Source organism: Microcaecilia unicolor, chromosome 13 (assembly GCF_901765095.1).
Source record: "Microcaecilia unicolor chromosome 13, aMicUni1.1, whole genome shotgun sequence".
In the NCBI taxonomy this organism is placed as follows: Eukaryota; Metazoa; Chordata; class Amphibia; order Gymnophiona; family Siphonopidae; genus Microcaecilia; species Microcaecilia unicolor.
Genome location: NC_044043.1, coordinates 93,020 through 112,140, shown reverse-complemented (window position 1 = coordinate 112,140; position 19,121 = coordinate 93,020). Strand labels below are relative to the sequence as shown.

Sequence of the window (19,121 nt, the reverse complement as noted above, 5' to 3'; positions counted from 1 at the left end):
TTCTGTTCTAAAGCAAGTTGCTGAAACTACTCATTTAAGTGCTCCAGCTGCCTCCAAATTCATTAAGAGCAGATGAACAGATCATAGGGTTTTCAATTCCATGCATGTCCCGAAACAGTAATAGCAATCCCAGAATTCAAAACTCTGTAAGTTGGAACAAATGAATAGTAATGTTTGAGGTACTGGTGTAATTTAGATTGTAAGCTCTGTCGAGCAGGGACTGTTTCTTCATGTTCAAATGTACAGCGCTGCATACGTCTAGTAGCGCTTTAGAAATGATAAGTAGTAGTAGTAGTAATAATCTCTAGTTTACTATCGGCTATATATTTTCGAAGGTTGTTTGGTAAGGTTTGCTTCTTTACCGATGATACCAAAACCTGCAATAGAGTACATATCAGGAGTGTAGCCAGACTTCAGCGGGAGGGGGGTCCAGAGCCCTAGGTGAGGGGGCACATTTTAGCCCCCCCCCACCATTGCCGCCGCCACCACCACCAACAACAACAACAACTTTGCCCCCCCCCCGACCCTCTCGACCCCCCCCCCTTCCACTGCCGCCTCTGTTGCCTACTTTTGTTGGCGGGGGACCCCAACCCCCGCCAGACAAGGTCCTCTTCTTCCTTCGTTCTGTTTCTGTGTCTGACGTTCTGCAAGTTGTACGTGCAGGACGTCAGACTCACAGAAACAGAAAAAAACCTTGCACTGGAAGAAGAGGACCTTGGCTGGTGGGGTTTGGGGTCCCCTGCCAGCAAAGGTAGGCGGGGGAGGGTTGGTGGGGGGAGGGGGGGTCGAGAGGGGTGTCAGCAGTGAGTCCAGGGTCAAATCTACGGGGGCCCAGGCCCCCGGCCCCATGTAGCTACGCCACTGGTACATATCCCTAATGGTGTGAATAACGTGTTGCTTTAGGAATGGTCTGGAATTTGGCAACATAAGATCTAGTGCTAAAAAATGCAGGGTCATGCATTTAGGCTGCAAAAAACCCGAGCAAACACTACAGTTTAAGGAGTGAAGAACTTTTATGTACGAAAGAGGAGCGGGACTTGAGTGTGATCATATGTGGTGATGTTAAGGTGGCTAAACAGGTAGAAAAGGTGACAGCGAAAGCTAGAAGGATGTTTGGGTGCACAGGGAGATGAAGATGCCCCTGTATAAGACTCTGGTGAGATCTCATTTAGAATATTATATAAATTTCTGGAGATTGCACCTTCAAAAGGATGTAAACAGGATGGAGTCAGTCCAGAAGTTAGCTATTAAAATGGTAAGTAGTCTTCGTCATAAAGTGTATGTTTGCATATATATGTGTGTGTGTGCATTTCTGTGTGTGAATTTGGTAGGCGGTGCTCACAAGGCAAGGTAATGGAAACATTTTGCTCACGTCAACTCAGTCCGTAGAGGGAACATTGGCACTAACTGCCCCTAAACTGTCCAGTTAGTGATGGGGGTGGTCTGAGGGCAGTGCTTGGGCAGAGCCAGTATTTAATCAGTTAGCGGCAATATTCAGACCAATAACTAGTTAAGTGGTTAAAATTAGGCCCAGTGGGAACCAAGGAGGTTGGGCCAGGGTTCTCATTGTTGGGGAGTGGGATTGGGACTGCGGCTCTCTGTCTTCGGGAGGCTGGGGGGTCAGGGACCAGGCACTTGTCAATATTCAGACTGGTACTCAATTAGATCGGTGGCAAAAGTTAGGACAGCCTACTTGCCAAGCTAACTGGGCAAAAGTCTGAATATTAATAAGTGCCCAGTCCCTGACCTCCCTCCTCCAGGCCCCATCCCCCTTCCCCTCCACAACAATGAGAGCCCCAATCGGGCTTATCTGTCATCCTTGGTGGTCTAGAGGATCCTAAGGGCAGGAGTGATGCACAGTCTCTCCTGCCTTTTGTGGCTCCTTTCTCCAAATGGCCATCACAGCCTCTAGAGGCAGCCTGGAAGTACTTCACATTCTGTGAGACTGTCTCTACAGGTTGTAGTGGCCATTTTGAGAAAGAAGCCACAACAGGTAGCAGCAAGTGGACATCACTCTTGCCTGTTAGGACCCCCCAAATCATCAGGGATGATCAAGGTAGGACTGGGAGGGAAGGCCTGTGGAGGTTGGGGTTCAGGACCGGGGCACTCATCTTCAGGGGTGGAGAACTGGAAAGGCTATATATATGCAGGTCCCAGCAGATATTCAGCTAGTCCCCCCTCAGCTATCTCTCTAGTCAGGACCTCTGTTCTGGTCTCTGAATCTGCAATTTAGAGGACAATGTTGTATCCAATAAGACTTCCAAGTTCTGAATATCAAACAGTGATTAAAAATTCATATTTCAAATATGTCTATTGAGTACATTGCAACTTATCTCTCTATATAAAAGGCAAAACCAACGTTCTATGAAGCCTCCAGCCGGAAGTGTGAAGGGGGCGAGATATCCGGTTTCCCTATGAGTGTTTGCCCCGCCCTCTCTGTAACACAGTCAGTGAAGGAAATCGCTGGCTCTGTAACAGTGAAGGACTCAGAGGGGGGAGGGGAGAGAGGCCAGAGGGCAGGGACACACACACTCCCACATGCACACAGAAGAAAACATTGCTAGCCCCCGTTTCATTTGCATCAGAAACGGGGCTTTTTTACTAGTGTTAAATAAGGAGAATTTTCAAAAGGTGATAGAAGCTATGCTTCTTTGGACTATTGTAATATTTTCTATCTGGGCTTGCCAGTTTTATGTATACAGACAGTGCAGAACTCTGCTGCCTGTTTGTTGTACAGATTATCGAAATTTGAATATGCATCACCTTTGTTGGAGCATCTGCATTGGCTTCCAGTTGCTCAAAGGATTAATTTAAACCAATGGTTCCCTAACCTGGTCCTGGAGCCAGCCAGTCAGGTTTTCAGGATATCCACAATAAATATTAATGAGAGAGATTTGCATACCAGAGAGACAGTGCATGCAAATCTCTCATGAATATTCATTGTGGATATCCTGAAAATCTGACTGGCTGGGGTGCCTCCAGGACCAGGTTTGGGAATCATTAATTTAAACTATTGTTATAGTTCATCTGGGATTGTATCACGATTCCTCTTATTTGTGGAATGTATTACTATGATATATACTATCAAGGGCGCTGAGGTCAGCCAGCACTTGTGCGATTGTTATACCGAATCTTAAGCACCTGTGTTTGCATAAGACAAGAATTGGTACCTTTTCTGTAGCTGGTCCATTGGAGTGGAATAAGCTGCCTTTAGCACTGAAGTCACAGCACAATGTTACATTGTTTAAGAAGAGTTATCTGTTGGGTTCAACCTGTGGCCTGCAATGATTTTCCTTTCTTTTATTGACTTGATGGTTCCACTGTATTTGTTTATTGGATGTGTGTTGATTTGATTTTAAATTGTGTATGTAGCTTTGTTACCCACCTTGAATAAAGGCGGGCTATAAATATTTAAAACATAAATATAAGTGTCTTATGGAGGTCCTGCGTGGACATTGGTTGGGACCCGCATTATTTATTTAGATTTTGCTCACACCTTTTTCAATAGTAGCTCCAGTTCTATTCAGGTACACTAGGTAGTTCCCTGTCCAGGGTGGGGGGGCTCACAATCTAACTTTGTACCTTTGTACCTGAGGCAATGGAGGGTTAAGTGACTTGCCCAAGGTCACAAGGAGCAGCAGTGGGATTTTAACCAGCCTCTGCTCTAAGCACTAGGCCACTCCTCCACTGACAGCTCTGACAGCCAGCATATGCCGAATTAGCCTTGGATATTCAGTGCCGGTGGCCAGATATTGAATATCCAGGGATAATTCTGCCTGTATTTAAAAAACAAACAAACCTCCGATTTCTTGCAGGTTGAATATTGACCAGTCAAAGTTTAAATGATCAAGCGCTTTTAAATAAATTGAAGGAAATTTAATAGGGCCATTAGTTTTCTCGCCCATTACAAGACATGATCCTATTGTAATTGTGAAGTTTGCTCCCTCAGCTTTCTTGCCTTTCTGCAAACATATCAAACTCCACTGGAGTACAGCCTCTAATTTCCTTGTAGATTCTGGCAATACAATCCATAGCTCATTTTGCATTTACCTTGAAGCTGCACAGCTCTGGAAAGCTAGTTAGTTTTGTGTAGCTACATCTGTCACATTCTTAGACATACTTCACACTTGATGACATACAACACGTATTTTGAAGTAATACATTTTCAGCTTTAGCTGATGCCTTTCAGATAGCTATACCAGTTACTTAAAAATAAAAAAAGAACCTTTTTCATGCAGTTTGGATGAGTTGTAGTGTTTCCTGACTTCATTACTTTTCTCCGTTTTCAACCTGATAAATATTGAATCCCTTATTCTGTTGGGAGGATCAATTGCATTAGAAAGCAGAGAATATTTTGCTCAAATTGAAGTGTTGATTAGAACTAGTGAGGATATTTTCCCCCAGTTGTAAAGCCTGGGTTTTAACAATTCTGTTTTTCTTCCTCAGAGGAGACCAGAGCTATGCGATGAGTTATCTCACTGTGCTTCCTCGTGGGATGGAGTGTGTGGTCTTCAGTATTGATGGGTCGTTTGCAGCGAGCGTATCCATAATGGGTAGTGATCCTAAAGTGCGGGCTGGAGCAGTTGATGTGGTCAGGTAAGAAAGGGCATGTAATATATATGTTTTGCTACTATTTGTTGCCCCTTTTACAGTAGGGCGGTGATGAATTATACAGTGCACTTTAAGATGACTTACTGTTTAGTAGGGATTTCCCCCCCTCTTCACAATTTTTGAGTGTTTTTACTGGGTTTAGCTCACACCTTTTCAGTATTTCAAGGTACATTAACATTCAGGTACAAAAGGGTACTTTCTGTTTAGCATGTACCCACGCACCTCAAAAAAGATATGAAGGAATTGGAGAAGGTGCAGAGAAGGGTGACGAAAATGGTAAAGGGGTGGGAGGACTTCCCTATGAGGAAAGGCTAAGACTGTTAGGGCTCTTCAGCTTGGATAAGAGGCAGCTGAGGGGTGATATGATAGAGGTCTACAAGATAATGAGTGGAATGGAGCAGACAGATGTGAAGCGTTTGTTTACACTTCTAACAATAATAGAACCAGGGGACTCAAGATGAAGCTAGAATACGGTAGATTTAAATCAAATAGGAGAAAGTTTTTCTTTACTCAGTGCATAGTTAGACTCTGGAACTCATTACCGGAGAATGTAGTGACAGCAGCTGGCCTTGCTGAGTTTAAAAGGGGTTTGGACAGATTCCTGAAGGAAAAGTCCATTGAACATTATTAATGTAAATTTTTGTTCTCTTTTTGGGTTTTTGCCAGGTTCTTGAGGCCTGGATTGGCCACTGTTGGAGACAGGATGCTGGGCTTGATGGACCCTTGGTCTTTTCCCAGTATGGCGGTGCTTTTGTTATGTTCCCTGAAGGCTTAGTCTAAATTGGTACATTAGGCAATGGAGGGTTAAATGACTTATTCAAGGTCACAGAAAGTGTCAGTGGGATTTGAACCCAGGCTTCCTTGGGTCTTAATCCACCATCCTAACCACTAGTCTACTCCTCCACTCAAAAAACCTCTTAAGTTACAACCAGTAATGGAAGGAGTCTGCATCAGGGTCTCCCAAGATTCCCCCAGACCTGGCCTCTAAGGGGGGCCCAGCGCTGGCAAGGCTTTCGGTGGCAGTCAGGCAAGCACACAGGCAGAGGATTCTGTCCCCTCGGTCTGTCACTCTCCTGCGTTCCGGGACCTGGGTTATAGTGTTAATGCTCTAACTATGCTTTGCCACCACAGGTCCTTGCTGCCTCCTGTGTGGAGTACTTCCTGTTTCAACATAGGTGGGAAGGTAAGGGGCAGGAAGAAGGACCTATGGTGGCAGATCTGCATTAATACAATAACCTGGGTCCCAGCACACGGGAGCGGGAGAGTTGGGGAGGGGCCAGCCCTGCACAAGTGTATTAGCATCAGCGGCGTTACCAAGGGCGGGGCGGTCCGCCCTGGGTGCACGCCGCTGGAGGGGTGCAGAGAGCAGCCGCGCGCCTGTCTGCTCCGCTGGTTCCCTGCTCCCTCTGCCCCGGAACAGGTTACTTCCTGTTCCGGGGCAGAGGGAGCAGGGAGCCAGCAGAGCCGAGAACCGTGTGGCTGCTCCTAGCAGCTAAGTATGCACCTGTGGGGGGGGGGGTCATTGCGCCGGGGGGGTGAGCTGCACCCAGGGGGGGTCATTGCGCTGGGGAGGGGTGTCGTGCTGCACCCGGGGGGGGGTGAGCATTGGCGATCTGCCCCGGGTGGCAGTCGACCTAGGATCGTCACTGATTAGCATGTACCCATATAAGGAGGCATACACATGAGCAGGACATGGGCATGTCTCCCATTTATGCACACATTGCATGTGTCATGTATCACATAGGTACACCCAGTTACATCTACCGTTGACTTGGCATGAGTGCTCCAAACTCTATGCACACAAATGCGGGTTTATGGCACTCCACATCTATGCGCACAGCTGCCATTATAGAATTGGCGATCAGCACACTGTATCAGGGTGCTTAACATGTGGTACCCAGTTATAGAACTGCCCCCTTACACAGTAACTGACTTAAGAATAAAAGGGCCTATTTAGTAAAACGCAGTGAGGATTTGCAGTTAACAACACATAAAGACATAAAATCAACCATACCAATCACAACAAACAGACATCATTATACTAATCTCCAGAATCTTTGCAAATTCTCTTCACATCCATTACATCAGATTATAAACAGCTTTAATTGCCAGTTTCAATTTCATACTCCTTCGTAAGCTTGCACAAACAGAAATGTTTTGAGTTCTTTCTTAAATTCGTTTAAACTTTGAATTTCTCTCAATTTCAGAGGAAGTGCATTCCAGAGCACAGGACCAGCTATATGAAAAATCATGTTCTTTTCCTCCAACCATATCATTTGATAAGCAGGCACATCTAATAAAAATTTACTTACAGACCTCAGGAAACGTCTAGATTGATAAATGAGAAGATTAGTTGCCAATAGGATTGATGCCTGACCTGTCAGTACCTTAAAAATTATACAAGGAATTTTACATTTTACTCTATAATCATTTGGAAGCCAATGAAGTTTCTTTAAAACTGGAGAAATATGATCATAGCAGTTCCTACCCATTAAAATTCTAGCAACAGCATTCCATGCCACCAGCCCTAAGCTGGTTCTTCCTTATCCCAACTATTAAGCCATTGCAATAATCAATGCAAAGTATAATAATGCTTTGAATAACCTTTCTAAGGTAACCACATTTTAACAGATCTTTTAACCTTCTTAATAAATGTAACTTGAAAAAAAGTCCTTAATAATCTTCTGAATCTGTCATGGCAACATGCAGATACCGCAGCAAGTGTATCCATACTGTACAGTAACTTTTGAGGGCTTTCCATGGAAGCAATTTTCTTACCATGTATTAGCTGCACTGCAAACAGCTTGGGTACTTAACTGCAGTGGCGTACCTAGGGTAGTTGATACCCGGGGCCGGTCATTTTTGAACCCCCCCCCCCCCCCCCCCCAAATCCAGTACTAGGCATGCCGAGAATACAAAACACTCAGGACCTATAGAGCAATTCTACCATACCATAAGCAGTCATTTCTACGAGTCACACAAGGAAAAGGAAAGCATCTTAAACACTACAGTGAGCACTAGAACATCAATTCACCTATTGTAAAACGAAACCAGACAGAATAGTACAGATCGTAGATCCTGCACAGTCAATGCCAACTGAAAGCCATGTCTTTTTCACAAACACAGATACACCCTAATCCACTATAGAATAAGTAATCATAAACTTTCTATTTAGACAAAAATTAAACTGAACCCCCAATGCCAGACTCTGCATACAATGCAACACCACAGAAACAGAAACTGTCCCCTAGTACTGTACAAAATATAAAGACAGCAGATGTAAATGTGAAAAAAACTAACAAGTACCAATAACCACTTTACAAATTAACAAATAGAAATAAAACAAATATAGAAAGTAAAATAGTACCATTTTATTGGACTAATACATTTAGCTTTCAGAGGCCAAAACCTCCGTCCTCAGGTCAGTACAGTATAGTGCTGTTACAGTATCCTATCCTGACCTGAGGAAGGGGGTTTTGTTCTCCAAACGTTAGTCAAAATGTATTAAAATTAGTCCAATAAAAAGATTACCTTATTTACATGTTCTATTATAAACATTTAACACATCTACAATACTTTATCCTAAAGCAAAAAAAATAAAAAAATATATTTATTTACAGTTTGTTGTCTCTGGTTTCTGCTTTCCTCATCTTCTTTTCACCGTCTTCCTTCCATCCAGCATCTGTCTTCACTCTCTCTCTCTCTCTGCCATTCAGTGTCTGCCCTCTCTGCCGTCCCTTCCATCCACTGCCTGCCCTTTCTCTCTGCCCCTTCAACCCACCATTTGCCCTCCGTCTCCCATCCATCCAGGGTCTGCCCTCCCTCTCGTTCCCCCTTCCATCTAGGATCTGTCCCCTTTCTCTCTCTCTGCCCCTTTTTTCAGCCCCCAGTTCCAGCCCCCCTCTCCCCTCTGAACACCCCCACCCCAGTCCCCTTCTCCCCTCCCCTTCTCCTGTCTGAGACCCCCACCACAGTCCCCTTCTCCCCTCCCCTGTCTGAGACCCCCCACCCCAGTCCCCTTCTCTCCTCTGAACACCCCCATCCCAGTCCCCTTCTCCCCTCCCCTTCTCCCCTCTGAGATCCCCACCCCAGTCCCCTTCTCCCCTCCCCTGTCTGAGATCCCCACCCCAGTCCCCTTCTCCCCTCCCCTTTTCCCCTCTGAGACCCCCACCCCAGTCCCCTTCTCCCCTCTGAACACCCCCACCCCCCCACCCCAGTCCCCTTCTCCCCTCTGAGATCCCCACCCCAGTCCCCTTCTCCCCTCTGAACACCCCCACCCGAGTCCCTTTCGCCCCTCTCCTTCCCCACATCAGTCCCGTTAAAACCGGCGAAGCAGCGTCGCAGGCAGCGCCTCGTGCCCTGCTTGTAAAAAAAATCAAATCTTCTTCCTTCTCCTCGTCTTGACGTCGACTCGGGCCTTCCAAATTGATTGGAAGGCCCGAGTCGACGTCAAGACGAGGAGGAGAAGGAGGAAGGAGATTTGATATTTTTTTTTTTACAAGCAGGGCACGAGGCGCTGCCTGCGACGCTGCTTCGCCGTTTTTTTTAATGTGCGGCGCTGCGGGAGCGGAGCACCCCCCACCCACTGGCACCCGGGGCGGACCGCCCCCACCGCCCCCCCCTTGGTACGCCACTGTTTAACTGCACCTATTGGCGATGGGAATGGTGCTACATTAACACAATGTGGTGACCATCTCCATAACTGCAGGATGCAGTCCCCTCACATTCTCTCACTCTTTCCATGTTAGCTGTTAATTCAGAGCTTAGCCTGTCTTAACTATTAGCTATCAACATAGTAAATGAGGGCAGATAAAGACCTGTATGCTATTAATGCATGTTAACTAACAAAGCTTAGTAAATACATCCCAACGTGATATATTGAACCACCTAGACTATTTACTAATCTATATCTTGATTAATACACAGTAGATGTGTGGTTTACCAGGTTCTATAATGTTAAAATTCAAGAAATGTTGATCAGTTATTGGAACAGTCTTTCTGCATTACGCTTAAGTAGAGAGGTGTGGTAGCCGTGTTAGTCCACTCTTAAAGGTTATCAAAAGAAATCAAACAAAATAAAACATGGAAAAGAAAATAAGATGATACCTTTTTTATTGGACATAACTTAATACATTTCTTGATTAGCTTTCGAAGGTTGCCCTTCTTCCTCAGATCGGAAATAAGCAAATGTGCTAGCTGACAGTGTATATAAGTGAAAACATTCAAGCATTACTATGACAGTAAAATAGATACCATTGGAGATTCTACATGGAATGTTGCTACTGTTGGAGATTCTACATGGAATGTTGCTATTCCACTAGCAACATTCCATGTAGAAGGCTGCGCAGGCTTCTGTTTCTGTGAGTCTGACGTCCTGCACGTACGTGCAGGACGTCAGACTCACAGAAGCAGAAGCCTGCGCGGCCACATTGGTGATCTACAAGGGCCGACTTCTACATGGAATGTTGCTAGTGGAATAGCAACATTCCATGTAGAATCTATAGAAATCAAACAAAATAAAACATGGAAAAGAAAATCAGATGATACCTTTTTTATTGGACATAACTTAATACATTTCTTGATTAGCTTTCGAAGGTTGCCCTTCATCAGATCGGAACTAAGCAAATGTGCTAGCTGACAGTGTATATAAGTGAAAACATTCAAGCATTACTATGACAGTAAAATAGATACCATTGGAAATTCTACATGGAATGTTGCTACTATTGGAGATTCTACATGGAATGTTGCTATTCCACTAGCAACATTCCTGCGCAGGCTTCTGTTTCTGTGAGTCTGACGTCCTGCACATACGTGCAGGACGTCAGACTCACAGAAGCAGAAGCCTGCGCGGCCACATTGGTGATCTACAAGGGCCGACTTCTACATGGAATGTTGCTAGTGGAATAGCAACATTCCATGTAGAATCTATAGAAATCAAACAAAATAAAACATGGAAAAGAAAATAAGATGATACCTTTTTTATTGGACATAACTTAATACATTTCTTGATTAGCTTTCGAAGGTTGCCCTTCTTCCTCAGATCGGAAATAAGCAAATGTGGTAGCATTATGCTTTTAATTATGTTCACTAATGCATAGTTTTACTTTCTGAAAAGGGGGATACCTTATTTATTACCATATTATTTGCCAAAAACATTAATTTAGTTTTGTTTGTTAAAAGTAGTGTTGCTTTTCTTAAACTCCCACAAATTTGTTTACTGTTTGAATTTTATTTATTACTCTTTGTTTCCTAGTAATAGTGGTTAGTGCAGCAGCCTTAGAACCTGGGGAAGTGGGATCAGTTCCCACTGCAGCTCTTTGTGACACTGGGCAAGGCACTTGACCCTCCATCGCCCCAGGTACAAAATAAGAACCTGTATATAATATGTAACCACAGAAAGCAGTATATCAAGTCCCATCCCCTTCCCTATATTGAAAACAAAACCACCAGCACCCAATAAGCAGTGAGTCAGGAACATAGCAAGGTGTGCGTGGCTGGTGCATCTGCACAGAGCAAAAGTGAGGTAGGGACATGAAATGTGCACCATGTCTATTGTTAATTGATTTTCATACATGAGTTGAAGCAGTTCACATAGTTACAATTTAAGAAATGATTAAAAACACAGCTTTTTGTTCAAGCATACTAGTGATATCGTGCAGTTTTGGAAGTTATGTTTTGGATTGTTAGTAATATTTTGTTATATTTCTGTTAATTGATAATGTTTTGTTTTACATTGGTATGTATGTTTTTATGGAAACCGCCTAGTTTATAGGCGGGTTAGAAGTGTTTAAAATAAATTGAATAAAATTACATAGTACAGAAATAGAATGCTGTAATTTGATAGTACATAAAACACACACACTTATATGGTATAAGCAAAATCATCCGCGCAGAAGTTGTTGGTCACACCGAAATTGTCACCCACATCTCGAGTACAGGATCAGCGATTATCTGAAATAGATATGCTTTCAGTGCAGCCTGGAATGAGGTATAAGAGTTGTCTGAGATACTGTGGTAAAGAGTTCCACAGAGCAGAAGCCAAGAAATATACAGCACTTGCTTTCATTTTGACACCCATTTTGCTTTGGAGAGATGAGGCGGCACAAATCTGTTGTCAGAGAGCACAGAGTACGGCATGGAGGAACGACCAATGACGATAGATAATCAGGTTTATTATTATAGAATATTTTGTGCGTCAATATTTTGAATTTTAAAGTCTCTCAGAAGCCAATGCAATTGTTTCAAAAAGGGTGTGACATGGTTGTGCCACTTCGCTCTACATAAGATCCTAGCTGCAGTATTCTAAAGAGTCTGTGTTTTAAATTATCTACAATATTACAGTAATCATAGTGCAAGTTAATGTAAGCATAGAACAAAGAATGTCTATATCTAGGTAATTACGGATCGCTCTACGTTTATGTAAAAAGAAAAATAAACTGCAACACAGAGTGCTTCCCTTTCTCCCTGTCTTCCTCCATGCCCCCCCCCCCCCCCCCACACACACACACAGAGACAGTACAGCATCTCACTGCAGAACCCCACTTGCTGCTTGTGTGATACCCAAAAAAACAAAGCCATGTGTCTGTCAGCCTCTCACTCAAGCACCTTGCAAGACATTACTGGGTCCCACCCCCTTTGGTGCATACTTCCTATTGTGCGGGTGGGACCAATGTCCCTTATGGAGAGACTGAATTGGCTCTTTTAAGCATCATGAGGAAGGTTTGAAAGGGGGGGATTCTTGAGGGGAGAGGGTGAGATTCTGCACCTTTTGTGTGTGTTGGTGGAGGGGGGAACTGGAGGGAGACAGAGAGGTACTCTGTGCTTCTGTGTTTTCAGATGAAAGGCAGGACAGAAAAGAGAGATGCTGAGGCAATAGAGAGACAGAAGGAGTGATACTGGACAGGGAGAGCACAGAGGTGGAGCTGCTAGACCATATTGGGAGCAGAGGAAAATATTGGACCATTTGGGGGACAGGATTGGTGCTGGGTGCTGAACTAAGTAATGGCCCCTCAAAACCACTTAAATGCTGTATTGTTTAGCTTATTTCTGTTTTTAAATGTACCAAGAACATAGCACTGCAGAATTATCATAAGCTCCCTCCTTTAAATGATTCTTGCTACTTAAATCTGATGATTTAAAAATATCATACATCCATGGTTGGCTTGGACATAATGGGGACAATTCTATAAAAGGTGCTAAAAAAGTTAGGTGCCAAAACTCTGCTAAAACAGTGTTGTTACAGGACATCTGGGCGCCCAGATTCCATTCTAGAACAGAACATAAGTTGGCATTTGGGCACTATCACCTATGTCATGTAAAAGTTTTGCATGTGTGGTACCCAGCGGCGTAGCTACGTGGGGCCACGGGGGCCTGGTCCCCCGTAGATTTGGCCCTAGACCCCCCTGCCGATGACCCTCTCGACCCCCCCTCCTGCCGCCAACCTGCTGTCGCCGTCGCCTACCTTTGCTGGCGGGGGACCCCAACCCCCGCCAGCCGAGGTCCTCTTCTTCTGCCACAAGGCTTCATTCTGTTTCTGAGTCTGACAGTTGGTGGTGGTGGTTGCGACGGTGGGGGGCCGCGGCACTGGGGGGGGGGCTGAAATGTGCCCTCTCACCTCGGGCTCTGGACCCCCCGCCCGCCGAAGACTGGCTACGCCCCTGGTGGTACCCGCCCCGCATGCCCCCCTTGAAGTTATGTGCTAAAGCATTTAGAATAGCCCCTAAGTACAGTTACACCCATAACTGCCATTTACTCCTGTTTTGGCACTTAACTTCCATTTCAGCACCAAACGTTACACACCAAATTGGCACCTGACATGTGCTGCACGATATAGAGTTAGGGGGATCTGGGTAATTTAAAGAGAACTGCTACTTCTGTTAGAGCCAAGAGAGTTGCCTCTCCAGATCTTAACATTATTACGTGATGGCAATGTTAACAGAACAAAACATATGCACAGCATTTACCATCTGATTTTCTTTAAAGTTATAAATTACATCATCTGATGAGATCAGAAATCAGAATAGCACAAACTGCATTGTTAGAAATAAGATAGTTTCCTTCTACTGGTTCCTGGACATATTTTGCCTGCCAAATTTAGGGGCCCTTTTACAAAGCAGCGGTAAACCCAACGCGGGTAGTTCCAGCCCTAGCGTGCACCATTTCCCTTGCTGAGGGAAACAGAGTTCAATTGTTTTGCGTGATGGTTACCTGGTGGTAATCAGGCAGAGCCATGTGCTATCCGGTTACCGCGAGAGAACTTACTGCCACCTCAGTGGGTGGCAGCAAGTACTCTCCTTGCTTGGCCATATGATGAGAGCTTAGTAAAAGGACTCCTTAGTTTTTATTAATAAACTAGTAGAAAAGGCCCGTTTCAGGCACAAATGAAACGGGCGCTAGCAAGGTTTTCCTCCCCTTGCCCCAGTTCCAGACCCTCCTCCCTCCCGCTCTCCGAGTTCCAGACCCCACCTCCCTGCCTCCCTCTGATTTGCAGAGCCCACCTCCCTGCCTTCCGATTTGTAGACCCCCCCTCCCTCTGATTTCCAGACCCCCCCCTCGGAGTTCCTGACCCCTGGACCCCCCTGTCGTGACCCTCTCGAGCCCCCCTTCCCGCCTCCAAACCTCCCCCTCCGCCGTCGCGTACCTGTGCTGGCGAGGGACCCCAACCCCCCCCCCGCCAGCCAAAGTCTCCTCTTCTCGGCCACACGGCGTGGAAGAATGATGTGATCAAGTTTGAATCAGTTTGTGCTCATGCGTCTGACGCATGCACACAAACAGATTCCAACTTGATCACGTCCCCTGAGTTTTCTGCGTAATGCGTCCAGTGACGTCAGCTAGGGCTTCGGAGCCCAAAGCTACGGACACAGGCAGCCAGGCTCAGAACGTTGGAGGTGAGTATTATTATATAGGATATATTCTTGATATCACTTCTTCTTTATTTGCCCTCATTCAATAGTACTCTGTTCTTCACTTTCTTTGATGCCAGTCATCCACACACCTCCTTCATACTAGGCAAGCCACCTGCAAGCTCTGTGTCCTCTCCTTTCTAGCATCTGTTTGGAATTATCTGCTTTCTGATATCTAAGAAGCCGAGCCCTTGGACGACTTCTAGTAAAGACTAAAATGTCAGCTCTTCAAACTTGCTTAATGCCCTTGATATTGTGCTATTTCCATTCTGCTTTTCTTTATTTAACTCTATTGCTTAACGGTTTCATTCCAATACACTCATGGCAAGGTGACATAAAAAATGCAAAACAAATAGATGATCTTTAAGTCATGTTGCAATAATTATAAAAAGGATAATAGATTTAGCTGTTGCAATGTCTTTCATTATTCTTACTGTGGATAATGCGTGCACTTTGTTTCTTCAGACACTGGCAAGACCTGGGATATCTGATAATCTACATCACAGGACGCCCTGACATGCAGAAGCAACGAGTTGTTTCCTGGCTGTCTCAGCACAACTTCCCCCAGGGAATGATATTTTTCTCAGATGGGCTTGTTCATGACCCCCTTCGCCAGAAAACAATTTTCCTCCGGAATCTCATGCAGGAGGTAGGAAAAGACACACAATGTGACCAGCAGAAGAAAGGGGGTGTTGATGCCCCTGTATAAGTCGTTGGTGAGGCCCCACCTGGAGTATTGTGTTCAGTTTTGGAGGCCGTATCTTGTTAAGGATGTAAAAAGAATTGAAGCGGTGCAAAGAAAAGCTACGAAAATGGTATGGGATTTGCGTTACAAGATGTATGAGGAGAGACTTGCTGAACTAAACATGTATACTCTGGAGGAAAGGAGAAACAGGGGTGATACGATACAGACGTTCAAATATTTGAAAGGTATTAATCCGCAAACGAACCTTTTCCGGAGATGGGAAGGTGGTAGAACGAGAGGACATGAAATGAGATTGAAGGGGGGCAGACTCAAGAAAAATGTCAGGAAGTATTTTTTCACGGAGAGAGTGGTGGATGCTTGGAATGCCCTCCCGCGGGAGGTGGTGGGAATGAAAACGGTAACGGAATTCAAACATGCGTGGGATAGGCATAAAGGAATCCTGTGCCGAAGGAATGGATCCTCAGGAGCTTAGTCAAGATCGGGAGGCGGGGCTGGTGGTAGGGAGGCGGGGATAGTGCTGGGAAGACTTATACGGCCTGTGCCAGAGCCAGTGGTTGGGAGGCGGGGATAGTGCTGGGCAGACTTATACGGTCTGTGCCCTGAAGAGCACAGGTACAAATCAAAGTAGGGTATACACAAAAAGTAGCACATATGAGTTATCTTGTTGGGCAGACTGGATGGACCGCGCAGGTCTTTTTCTGCCGTCATCTACTGTGTTACTATGACACAATTTTTTTAACCATTAGAAACATAAGTTTCTAAGAGGCCCCCCCCCTTTTTTTTTTTTTTTTTTTTACTAAACTGCTTTAGGCAGTGGCACAGCATAAAATGGTGTACTGAAGGACGCGTTCAGGCATCCTCCAAAATGCCATTTATTGCACGCTAATCCACGTGCTAAAAATGTTTTCTATTTTTTTTGGGAGGGGGGGCTTGTCAGGGGGATGTTCTTGCGCTAACCTATTAGTGCAGCAACATGACCGCATGCTTAACTGGTTTGCGCAGGATTACGTGAGCTCTCACTGCTTAGGTAGCAGTAAGTGCCGAATTTGCTTGAGTTTCTTTCCTATCTTATAAATGGTGTTCTATTCAAGCTCTTAATTTAGCCCTTGCACTGCTTTGTCCTGTGAGTCAGAAAAGCAGTATAGAAAGTTTTAATAGATTATAAATTATAATGGTTTCATGCTGGGCCATTAATGTAAAAAATGGAAAATTGGTCAGTTTACAGCTGTGGGAAAAACCCGCTAAAGGCCTGCTATTGCCACAGCTTAGTAAAAGGCCCCTAAATTCTTTGCCCCCCCCCCCCCTGTAACTTTCAACAGCCTATATAGTTCCAACATAGATGAGTACATCACTGTAGCTAATTTTCAAAAGGGAAATTGTGCAGACAGTTTTCCTTAAAAACTGCCTACAAGGTACAATCTACTTGCAATATCTGCAAGCAAAAAACCCTTCAAACTTGCAGGCATTGGTTTCACTAGCGGAACACCACCTTTTAATATGGCTAAATATATGTAGCTTGTAAAAGGTCATACGTACTTTTAACTACCTAGAGGCAGGTAATTTACCTGCATGAATAACTTTTGAAAATACTCTCCCCATGTATTTGTATGTAGGGGGGGATGGGATTTGAGATATATATAGATGGATATAGATATATAACACCTATGTATGCAGCAGATTCTACCAAAGTATTTATTAGCCATTTTGAATTTTAGTCTCCATCAAATAATGAAAAAAGAGCAAAATTCACCCACTCCATGGCATTGAATCAATTTAAGCAAAAAAAAAAAAACCAGAAACCAAACAAACAAAATAAACCCAATAAAGGTTAATTCCAAATGGAGCAGAACAGGTGAATTTGGCTGTTTTTTTTTGCATTAATTTTTCTAGCATGAAAAGATGGCAAAATAGTTGCACAATTTTATAGGGAAAGGGGAAGAGATTTGATATACTGCCTTTCTGCGTTTACAATCAATGCAGTTAACATATTATAAACAGGCACTTCCACCCTACCCAAAAATGGTAGAGACTATTATAAAGAACAAAATTATAGAGCATGTTCAAAGGCATGGATTCAAAGACAAGGCCAACATGGATTCAGTGAAGGGAAATCTTGCCTTACCAATCTACTACATTTCTTTGAAGGGGTGAACAAACACGTGGATAAAGGTGAGCCGGTCAATATTGAGTACCTGGATTTTCAAAAGGCATTTGACAAAGTACCTCATGAAAGACTCTAGAGGAAATTAGAGTCATGGGATAGGAGGTAGTGTTCTATTGTGGATTAAAAACTGGTTAAAGGATAGAAAACAGAGAGTAGGGTTATATGGTCAGTATTCTCAATGGAGAAGGGTAGATAGTGGGGTTCTCCAGGGATCTGTGTTGGGACTGTTGCTTTTAGACATATTTATAAATGATCTAGAAATGTGAATAACTAGTGAGGTAATTAAACTCGCTGACGACACAAAGTTATTCCAAGTTGTTAAATCACAAGAGGATTGTGAAAAATTACAAGAGGACCTTACAAGACTAGGCATCCAAATGGCAGATGATGTTTAATGTGAGCAAGTGCAAAGTGATGTATGTGGGAAAGAGGTACCCAGTGCTTTTTTTGTGCCGGTACGCAACGGTACGGTGTACCGGCACCTTTTTTTGCCCGCCTGGCCCCCCCCCCCCCCCCCCCCGCGACACTCCGGGCAAGTCCTGCACTTAGTTTTTTTTTTTAAAGACTCAGAACGTGCGAACGATGCAGCCGGCAGCGATTGAAAGAGGCTGTCTGGGCTGGCGTCTGCGTCGGAGCTTCCCTCACCCTCTGCGAGTCCCGCCTTCGTTGTTACAACTTCCTGTTTCGCGGGACTCGCAGAGGGTGAGGGAAGCTCCGACGCAGACGCCAGCCCAGACAGCCTCTTTCAATCGCTGCCGGCTGCATCGTTCGCACGTTCTGAGTCTTAAAAAAAAACAACTAAGTGCAGGACTCGCCCGGAGTGTCGCCGGCGAGGGGGGGGGGGAACGATTGGGGAGAGAAAGAGGGAAACCAACAGAGGGAAGGATTGGGGAAAGAGGGAAACCAACAGAGGGAAAGATTGGGGAGAGAGAGGGAAACCAACAGAGGGAAGGATTGGGGAGAGAGAGAAAGAGGGAAACCAACAGAGGGAAGGATTGGGGAGAGAGAGAAAGAGGGAAACCAACAGAGGGAAGGATTGGGGAGAGAGAGGGAAACCAACAGAGGGAAGGATTGGGGAGAGAGAGAGAAAGAGGGAAACCAACAGAGGGAAGGATTGGGGAGAGAGAGAAAGAGGGAAACCAACAGAGGGAAGGATTGGGGAGAGAAAGAGGGAAACCAACAGAGGGAAGGATTGGGGAGAGAGAGAAAGAGGGAAACCAACAGAGGGAAGGATTGGGGAGAGAGAGAAAGAGGGAAACCAACAGAGGGAAGGATTGGGGAGAGAGGGAAAGAGGGAAACCAACAGAGGGAAGGATTGGGGAGAGAGAGAAAGAGGGAAACCAACAGAGGGAAGGATTGGGGAGAGAGGGAAAGAGGGAAACCAACAGAGGGAAGGATTGGGGAGAGAGAGGGAAAACACAGATGGAAGGATTGGGGAGAGAGGGAAAAACAGATGGAAGGATGGGGAGAGAGAGGGGAAAAACAGATGGAAGGATGGGGAGAGAGAGGGGAAAAACAGATGGAAGGATGGGGAGAGAGAGGGGGAAAACGGAAGGATGGGGAGAGAAAGAGGGAAGACGCTGGATGGAAGAATGCAGAAAGAAATAGGGGAGACACTGGAAGGATGGGGAGAGAAAGCAGAGCTGCTGGATGGAAAAGGGGAATAGAGAAAGACTGGAGAATAAGAGGAAGGGGCATGGGGAGAACAAGGGTGAGGAAAAGATGAAAAGCCACAGGT

At 45.0% G+C, this 19,121-nt stretch overlaps 1 protein-coding gene across 1 annotated transcript in view; it reads left to right on the top strand.

Annotated features, from left to right (window-relative positions):
* Positions 1–19,121, top strand: part of PITPNM3 (PITPNM family member 3) — a 724,998-nt gene that overhangs the window by 691,886 nt on the left and 13,991 nt on the right. Inside the window, exons 16-17 of the mRNA XM_030185997.1 lie at positions 4,447–4,596; positions 14,979–15,162. Coding sequence (XP_030041857.1) covers positions 4,447–4,596; positions 14,979–15,162 — 334 coding nt within the window. The remainder of the gene's footprint in view (positions 1–4,446; positions 4,597–14,978; positions 15,163–19,121) is intronic.